A 10,306-nucleotide genomic window follows, 5' to 3' on the forward strand; every position below is an offset into this window, starting at 1 on the left:
AACCATATTCATACCCTGTTATCATACGAGCACACATCTCCAATTGTCAAATTGGACGAATATACGCCGACACAGGTGCATGAGCAGAGGTCATGTTTGAACACTGTTTTTTGCAATTGCCAGAGAGCATTCGCCGGCAAAAGAAAGTTGCGACATCACCATTGGTAGGATTCAACAGTGCTGCAACCTGGCCAGTAGGCTCCATCACGCTGGAATTCGTACTAGGTAAATTACCTTTTCAAAGCACTGCGGACATAGAATTCTCTATCGTCAAAACCGATTCCCGGTACAATGTCATCCGTGGGCGTAATGCCATGCAAAAATTCGGAGCAATCACGTCCACAGTGCATGGTATGCTAAAATTTCCAACCTCAGCTGGCATAGCAACCATCTGGACACAAGAGATGGAGCCGGTTGAGTGCTTGCAAATATTTACGGGCGGTGCAGATCATATCACAGTGCATGATGACGGCTATGTGTCACCAAATCCTAAATACCCGGAGCAAATGATCCAGATCGGAATGACTTTGAGCGATAACGCAAAGGATACACTTTGCAAACTCCTAGCGGAAAACATCGATGTCTTCGCTTGGGAGCGATCCGGCATGACAGGAGTCCCTCGCGAGATAGCACAGCACCGGCTAAACGTGATCCCAAACATTACACCGGTTGTCCAAAAGAAAAGAGCAATGGCGTTAGAACAAAGCGAATTTCTGGATAACGAGGTACAACGTCTGGTCGATGCCGGTATAATGAAGAAAGTACAATATCATACATGGGTAGCAAATCCAGTGATGGTAAAAAGGCAGACGGATATTGGCGTATGTGTGTCGATTACAAGGACTTCAACAAAGCATGCCCAAAAGACAATTACCCTCTGCCGGAGATCGACTGAAAGGTCGAGTCCCTCTCGGGTTTTCAGTTTCTGAGCTTCCTGGATGCATACAGGGGTTACCAACAAATTCCAATGGCTGAGGTCGAAGAAGAAAAGACTGCATTCTTCACAAACAAAGGCATCTTTTGTTATACAAAAATGCCATTTGGGTTGAAGAATGCCGGAGCAACATACCAACAGGTAATCGACAAAGCATTCCAGGAATAAATCGGACGAAATATCAAAGCATACGTCGACAACATCGTTATTAAAAGCAAAACAAAAGAACAGATGATTTTAGATATCATTGAAACGTTCGATTCACTAGCAAAATCAATATGAAGCTAAATCCTTCAAAATGCTCTTTCGGAATGGAAGAAGGCCGTTTCTTAGGCTTCACGATAACTCTGAGAGGAATCAAGGCAAACCCGAAGAAAATCCAAGCAATAGAAAACATGCAATCACCCAGGAGTAAAAAAGACGTGCAAAGCTTAAACGGGAAGCTAGCGGCGCTCACAAGGTTTCTGTCACGGGCCATCGACATAGCCCTTCCCTTTTTCCAAACATTAAAGGGCTGCTTGAGCAAGAAAGATTTCATTTAGACGGATGAGGCCGAGAAGGCCTTCCATGATGTAAAAGCATTCTTAAAAGAACTACCAACGTTAACGGCACCAATACCGGGAGAAACCCTCACGATATACCTTGCCACCTCCTCTGAGGCAATCAGGTCGGTTCTAATTGCCGACAGAGGTAAAACCCAAATGCCGGTATACTTCGTAAGAAAAGTATTACAAAACGGAGAAGTAAACTACCCGACCATGGAAAAACTAATTTATGCCTTAGTGCACATAGCCAGACGATTACGGCGATATTTTCAAGCACATCCGATACAGGTTTTCACGGACCAACCAATCAAACACGTCCTGACTAGGCCTGAAATTTCTGGAAGAATGGCGAAGTGGGCAATAGAACTTGGCGAGCACGAAATTACCTTCCTCCCGAGACATTCAGTCAAGGGCCAGGTCATAGCCGACTTCCTGGTAGAGCTTCCCTCTGACATGATCAAACAAGGTGAAACAACCGTAACAAGAAAGGAAACAGAAGAATTCTGGGAACTATATATGGATGGAGTGTCGAGTGAGGAGGGGTCAGGCATAGGCCTGCTCCTCGTTTCCCCAAACGGAGAAGAAATAACCTACGCTATACGGTTGAAGTTCGCTGCCTCAAACAACGAGGCCGAGTACGAAGCATTAATAGCCAGATTATGCTTGGCAAAAAGTATTGATGTACGACAACTCACAGCTTATGTCGACTCACAACTGGTAGCAAGCCAGTTAAATGGTAGCTTTGAAGCCGGAGATACATCGATTGAAAAATACCTAGAGCTTACAAAAGCACTAACCAAAACCTTCGCGGCATTTGAAATAAAGCAAATACCTCGTAGTTATAACAAGAAAGTGGCTGCTTTAAGCAAGCTTGCCTCTCTGCTCTACGACCACTTCACTAAAAAGGTTATGGTTGAAGTACTGGAAAGAAAGTCAACTGAAGAGGACACTCTCATGGAAACAATCACAACAGAAGAAAGAATGTTGGATGACACCTTTCATAAAATACCTTACCGACAGTACTCTCCCGGAAGACAAACTACAAGCCTGTAGGATACGAATGCGGGCACCAATGTATAACTTTAAAAATGGCATCTTGTATAAGAAATCATTCACAGATCCTTAATTAAGATGCGTTGGGCCAGCGCGGGCCAAAAAAATCATATAAGAAATGCACGAAGGAGCCTGCTCTACACACTCCGGCTATCGAACGATAGTCAGCAGGATCAAAAGAATGGGTTATTTTTGGCCACATATGTATCGGGACACATATGATCTGATCGTAAACTATGAGGCATGTCAAATACATGCTCCCGTCAACAGATCCCCTCGTCGTAACATGATTCCTATACATGCAACTTGGCCGTTTTGCAAATGGGGGGTCGATATTGTCAGCCCATTCCCAAGAGGTGTCAGAAACGTTAAATTCCTAGTCGTTGCAATCGACTACTTTACAAAATGGGTCAAGGCAAAACCGTTAAGCACGATCACAGGAAGGAAAATCTTAACCTTTGTATGGGAGGACATCATTTGTCGTTTCGATTTGCCATGAGAGATAGTCAGCGACAACGGCACACAGTTTGCACACAATCCATTTAAAGACTGGTGTGCAGACATGGACATTCAGCAGTCATTTACTTCCGTGGCCTACCCGCAGGCCAACGGACAAGTCGAGGTCACTAACAGAGACATCGTCACTAGCATAAAAGAAAGACTAGGTAAATACCGACAGGGATGCGTAGATGAACTCCAACATGTATTATGGGCACATCGGATAACACCGAAAGACAGTACAAACGAAAATCCTTTTAGTCTGGTATACGGCACCGAAGCGGTTATCCCGGCTAAGTGCTTATCCCAACCAACCGGATAAGAACATTCGATGAACAACAAAACGACGAAGCATTACGAGAAAAATTGGATGCTCTGGAAGAACGGCGGACAATAGCACATATTCGGGAAGCCAAAAAGAAGCAAAAAATCGCAAACCACGATGACAAAAAAGTCAAGCCACTGAACTTTCAGTTAAATGACTTGGTGTTACGTAGCAACGAGGCTAGCTGACAACAAGACGTTAAAAAATTGGGTCCAAGATGGGAAGGATCTTACAGGGTTGTCGGCATAACTGAGTACAGCGCATACCACCTAGAAACACCAGACGGGGTTCCGACACAATGCCCTTGGCACGCCTTTCATTTAAAGAAATATCATGTGTAACTTATCTACAACCGGGAGGCCTGATTACCCACTCAGATGGCAGAAATGCAAAACACTTATGTACTCAAATCATTTTTATGTATAAGTTATCAATAAAGTTTCATTTAATATACTTATGCACTGCAACGACTCTGAATATGACACAAACGAAAAAAAAAGTTTTTGGCATATTCCAGACCTACCGCCAGAAGAAATGCTTTCTAGCTTTCGTTGGTAGGAGGACACCTCTTGAAGAACCTTCTCGGATAACGAGGGTGTCCGGCCATATCATTGATGGTCCGGTTTTACCGTATAAACAACTCGACCATACTCACGCGTAGTCTAGATATCTACGTTTTTGTCATGACGCTACTCGCAACTTAAAGCAAAATAAACTAGTTTACACATAAGACATAACAAAATGTAAAGAAATCACATTCATAACAAGAACACAACCGAGTGCATATCTCTATGGTTGGTAATTTACAATATCCTCTACGGATGAGTTCTCGTCCCAATAGAGTTTATGTAACTCTTCAAAGGTAATCTGGCCGAGAGCCTCATGTGCCCGCTGGCAGTCCTGGACACAGGCAGCGCTCAAATCAGTTTTCATCTTTTGAGCCGCGCTACTAGACGGCAAGTAGCACTGCATTGCCCTTAAAACCTCAAATGTAGTCAACTTCTTGATAGCCACAATAAAAGCATTAAACGGCTGATGAACAATGGACGACTTCAAAAGGCGTGCAAGTAGCACAGGTATACCATGTTGAAGGCGGGTAAGTTCACCCAACGTTGCTGACACCTTCTCTGATAACTTTTTATTGTCATCAGAAAGAAGTGCAACCCTCTCCTGTTCCCGGGTAAGCTCTGCCTTCAACACTTCCTGAGCTTCCCGGGAAACACGCAACTCGTCCCGGGTGGGCTCCAGGGCCTCCTTTGCCGACTCCAACTCCCTCTCAAGGCGAGTAATCGTCCCTGAAAATTCCGCCACGTGATGGTTATCGTTCTCAAACATAACACAATGCTCGTGAGTGCGACGAGCATCAGCCTCGCTCCGGTTCAATTCATCCGCCTCAAGATGCTGAGCAAACACGGCAAACTAAGAATGCAAGCGCTGTGCCTGGGTGGCGGAAAGAGCGGCCAACACCTCTTTCAGAACCAGAAAGGTTATGAATATCAGATATTCCCTATAAACCAGGTAGTCTGAAGCATCACAGTGTAAAAGATCACGGAACGACTCGGCGTTATAGTCGGGCAGGACGTAAACATTCTGCCCAGCATTTGTTGTTAGCGGGGGGCGAGCATACGAGGCCTCCACGACGGGTTCTTTGTCGGGATGGTGCCCTTGAACCGACTCCCATTCAGTAACCGGCTCTTCCTCGGCCACCCGACTCTCCCTCACAACCGGCTCACGTCTCTCCCGGGGAGCAGCCCCCTCTAGCAACGGAACCATGGGGACAGGTGCATGCGTCCCCGCAGAAGCCACAACAGCGTTACCTACGCATAAACGAAAGAAAGCAACGTAGTCAGCACAAGATATTATTAGATAAACAAAAAGTGAGCAAGTGTCAAAGGCATACCTTCAGCTGCTACAGACGGCTCAATCCGATGCCTGGTGCGGTGGATCAGCCCACCCTCTGAAGAATCGCCATTGAAAGACTCCAAGTCTTCAGGAGGCAGCGCCCTATGGCGGCTGGAAGACGCCGGGGCCATACCCTCAACCACCTTGTCGGTAAAAACCATACCATCTAGACTCGTTGCCCTCAGAACCTCCGACTTTGTCAACTCTGCACAGATCATAAAACATCGTTCTATAAATCACGACTACGTAAAAGAGAATAAAGAACATTACTCGGATAAATACCTCTTCCGCCTCTGCGAGCAACAAGAATCCTATCAGAATGGGTCCAGTTGTTGCTAGCATTGGTCATTACCAACACCTACTCATCATAAGACCGTTGAAGAATCATCAGGCCCCTCAACTGGTCAACCATTGCTTCGCCCAGCTCAGACAACTGTCTCAGCAGTTGTACAGTCACCGATTTAAACAGATAGGACTGGGCGTCCCTTAATGGAAAATTGGAGCACTTAGCAAAAACGAATTATTGCACCCAGTTATCTAGCAATTACCGGTGCCTCCCTAAGAAAATTGATCTCATCAGTAAAAGTGTACCACCCTTTGCGATACGACGATAGCCGAAATATACTTCTGAAAATGTTCAAGCTTAGGACCATGCCTAAACCATTGAAATACATTTCAAAAAGCACAATCGCACGAACCTCATTCGGATGCAAACGTGCAACACTAAGGCCATAGAAGCTTAGAACCTTCATGAAGAAGCGAGTATGGGTATCTCAGATTTGAGACCTCAAAAGATCTCAAATAGATAGCACAATGATTTGGTGGAGGCCCACAAGCGCGCTGTTGTGACCTGGGTATCATGAACCCCAAGCCTCGTAATGGAGGGCATATATAATAAATCCTATCAAGATAGGCTTGATCAACGTTGCTAGGCGCACGTAATACGTCATGAAGAATATTATCAGGTCTGGGAGGCATATTGAACGAAAAAGGAAATAAAGATTCAAATCGAAGAAGTTAAGAAAACTATTTCTCTGTATTATGCAAAATGAAGACTATCGAAAGTAGAAAAAATTGAAAGCAGATAAATGGTCGTTTATATAGGCAAAATTCTATACAGGTCCCATTAAACTCAAAAAGATGCATCAAAATACGAGAAGCACTTTACTATGACTAAGACAGCATGTAACGCGCATTAATTGCATGTCAAATCACGCACGTGGGTCATGTTATCTTAAGTTTGGCAACGCAGCTATTCCAGCCGGCCTCACCAAACTGGGGGGACTTAATGATACGCATAATGATCCATCTCAAAATGACACTAACAAAGTAGCGCCCGGCTAGTATCTTAACCGGCACTGTCCATCTCGGAAGAGGGGCTCCTTCCCGACATCATCCGGCATCAGGAGATTACTTGTGAGCATGCCATGAAAGGGACCACGCCGGATGAACGGCTAGTCAGGAACATCATATAAAAACCCAGCCCGGACGGCATGCAAGTTACCGGCATCATGTGACCAGTCATGGTGATTAGCACCATGAAGAAATACTTGGAGTAAATAGAAAGAAAAACCTTCCCGGTCAGACAAATGTTCCGTGTTATCTTAGCCGGTACCAACATGCTGCCGGTACCGTCACTACTTCCCAGTTCAGTATTCCAACCCGGTATAAAGATACCTTCCAGGGACAAGCACGTTGTCCCAGAGAAAGTGCACTGTCCCGGAGTAAACACTTCATCCCGAAACGAGTACTCGATCATAGAACAAACATACAAGCAGGTTGCACACCACGTCAGCCCACGAATCTAGGAAAGTTTGTTAGGATATGCCTGATTATTCCCATGAAAGGGACAGGTGCCACGTCACCCCTCGGGATTGGAAAAGTTTGTTACAACCATGAAATGGACATGTGCCACGTCACCATTCCCTCTCAACATCTATAAATACACGAACAAGATCATTTATTCAACAACATTGGATGCATTAATGTTACACTGCCCAAATTAACTTCGGTAGCATTTCTCCAGTCGTTAACAGAATTCTGATCAATACTCCGGTCGTTATCGGAGTTAATCCTCACTCTAAGGTATTAACTTATTCGATCCCGATCGAATAAGGTTAATCTAGTCGATTGTTTTACGCCCTTGGAATCCAGATTTCAAATCAGGGTTTGCACAATTATTGGAGTTAAAACATTCGACCAACTCTTTTTCCCAAATCAAGCACTCAAACCTGAAGTCTATTAACCAGACGATTTTGGTTTGATCAATATATATATAAAAATACAAAAGCGCATGTCCAAACGGGCGGGTCGCCACTCATTCGCACAATATAAAACCAACACAATAATACAATGTTACACAAATAGCCATACAATCTCATAAGCACATACATCTATATTTAATCCAACACTATATTAAATTTGTACTAGTTAAAAATCCCAATTTATGTAAACGGGTCAAAAAGTCGTTTGGGCGAAACGAGTAACTCAAACCAAACAATCGAGTCGAGGTTTAAACGAACAAACAAATTGACACACGGACCACTAAAACGGCAGCCACGGCCAACCGGTGGCAACCACCGCTCACCGGCAGCCGCACACCGACAGCAGCAGCTGCCGGAAACAGACAAAAACAGCAGCAGCGGTGGTAGCAGCATGTGCAGCTACACCTGCAGAAATGGAACAGCATAGCAGCGACAGCAGTCGTCATCGTAGACTGCCAACCGCCACCGCAAGCCGCCAGCAGCAGCGGCAGCAGCCATCGCCGTCGGAAGCTGCAGTATCAGTTGGTGGCTACGTTTTTACTGAAACAGAAATAGCAGCAGCAACGAAAGCTGCTTCCCTTCCTTTGTTCAAACCCAAATTTTAATGTTTCTTGCAGTTTTTTGTCAAATTACAAACATGCAATTAACCACTATCATCTATGTAGCAATAATCAAGCACAAAATCGAGTTTAACAGCACAATTAGAACATGATTCAAGCAAAATTGCATTTTTATCATTTTTATTATTTTCTAGCATAAACCCTAATTTACAAGAATCAAATACAAGATTAATGGAAGACAAACCTGTTATGGATGTTAAAGAAGCAAAAAATCCGAATTTGAGCTTGCAATTAATCATCATCTTTAACAAAGATCAAAGAACTAGGGTTTATGGTGTTGGGGCTCGATGGAAACGAAGAGAGAGAGAGAGAGAGAGAGAGAGAGAGAGAAATCGTGAACTGGAGAAAACAAATGAGTACAAGGGGCTGTTTATTTAATTAAATGGGCTCAAACTCATACCCGATAATACACAGGTATTTATCTATTATCAGATATGTTTCGTATTTGATTTAGCAAACCATACAATGTCAAAATTAAATAATAAAACATGTTTTTGGACCCTGGTCATAAAACGAACTCAATGGGCTAACAATTAATTATTAAAATTAATAAATAAATATTTCATTAAAATACACTTTGAAACTCAAAAATGACAAATAGGGCAAAAAGGCAATAAGCTTATAAATCTTTAAGGATGGCTGAGAACCATCAGAGGTTGTAATTTGTCTACAAACCCTTAGATTTTACCAAACCATTGACAGAAACTAATTTAAAACGCAATCATAACCACTTACTTGGGTGATACACTAAGGTGTTAAGAAAGGTTGTGAAACGACCCGTCCATATTAATATAAACGTAATACGTTATTCATTGGTCCCATAGCGAGGTATTTGACATCTATATGATACGTTTTAGAAAAATATTGCATTTATTTTATAAAAAGCACACCATTATTATACATAATGCATGTTTTAAACAAGTGGGCAATTATTTAAGAAATAATCCCCACGATACATCGGTTTCCAAATACTACACACGTGACATAACAGTCGAATATAATACATGATAAATGTTTTATTGAATGCAACACTTCATTTAAACAAATGCATGAGACTCCATGCACAGCTTGCTTAGATAATGCAACAGCGGAAGACTTTCTTAAGGACCTGAGAATAAACATGCTTAAACAGTCAACATAAAGGTTGGTGAGATATATAGGTTTAAAGCTATCATCGATATAAATATAGACCACAAGATTTCGTAGTTACAAACATTTCAATAAAGATATCCTATAAGTTGTTGAGCGCTTTGGTAACCATACTTAACCATAAATGTAGCATATTCCCTTTATTATGAAATCTCCCTACACTGTACCAAGTGTAGTAAAAACGAAGTACTATGCAACCATTTACGATACTAGAGCGACTAGCCTATTTGGGGTTGTCAAACCCGATAGATCTATCAATAGGATTCGCGCTTACATGTTCTTATAACATGTAAATATTAGTTACCAAGCTATTAGGGAAGATATGTAAGGTGGTACAACTCAACATAGAATATATTTTAAGTACTTGTGTCCATAGCGTAAAATATAAAATGCATGTATTCTCATCTCAAAATATTTTTAGAGTTTAAAAATGGGACTATATACTCACGGTAGTAAAAGTATATTAATAATAAGTTTTCAACTTATTAAAAATATGGCTGTCGTCCTTGGATTCACGAACCTGTAACAAATATATATATATATATATATATATATATATATATATATATATATATATATATATATATATATATATATATATATATATATATATATATATATATATATCAAAATGTAATACAACTATTATTCATATCATATCTTCAATCGCATGTGATTGTTTAAGTTCATATTTTCAATCACGTGTGATTGTTTAAGTTTATATTTTCAATCACGTGTGATTGTTTAAGTTGTCAAGTTAGCAGTCCAACGTTAGTAGTCCATAATTAGTAGTCCATAGTTAGTAGTCCCTAGTTAGTAGTCCACAATTAGTAGTACATAGTATACACGTGTTGTATAAGACTCAATCATGACCCACAATACCGCTATCGTAGTTACACGTATTGTGTATGTGGTGTCTTTTGATTTATCTGATGTATTGTGTAACCATGACATGTTAGAATACATGTATAATATAAGAAAAGTTAGCTAGGATATGGTTAGTATAGATTTTAATG

General features: G+C 41.8%; 2 protein-coding genes across 2 annotated transcripts; both read left to right on the top strand.

Annotated features, from left to right (window-relative positions):
• The first annotated feature begins 92 nt into the window (after positions 1-92).
• On the top strand, positions 93-929 carry LOC139860361 (uncharacterized). Its single transcript, XM_071849126.1, has one exon. The coding sequence runs from the start codon at positions 93-95 to the stop codon at positions 927-929; it is 837 nt and encodes a 278-aa protein (XP_071705227.1).
• A 38-nt stretch (positions 930-967) lies between these two features.
• On the top strand, positions 968-2,532 carry LOC139860362 (uncharacterized). The gene is made up of 2 exons (XM_071849127.1): positions 968-1,075; positions 1,477-2,532. Exons 1-2 carry the CDS (start codon positions 968-970, stop codon positions 2,530-2,532), a joined length of 1,164 nt encoding a protein of 387 aa, XP_071705228.1.
• The last annotated feature ends 7,774 nt before the right edge of the window (positions 2,533-10,306 follow it).

This window comes from Rutidosis leptorrhynchoides, chromosome 7, assembly GCF_046630445.1.
Source record: "Rutidosis leptorrhynchoides isolate AG116_Rl617_1_P2 chromosome 7, CSIRO_AGI_Rlap_v1, whole genome shotgun sequence".
In the NCBI taxonomy this organism is placed as follows: Eukaryota; Viridiplantae; Streptophyta; class Magnoliopsida; order Asterales; family Asteraceae; genus Rutidosis; species Rutidosis leptorrhynchoides.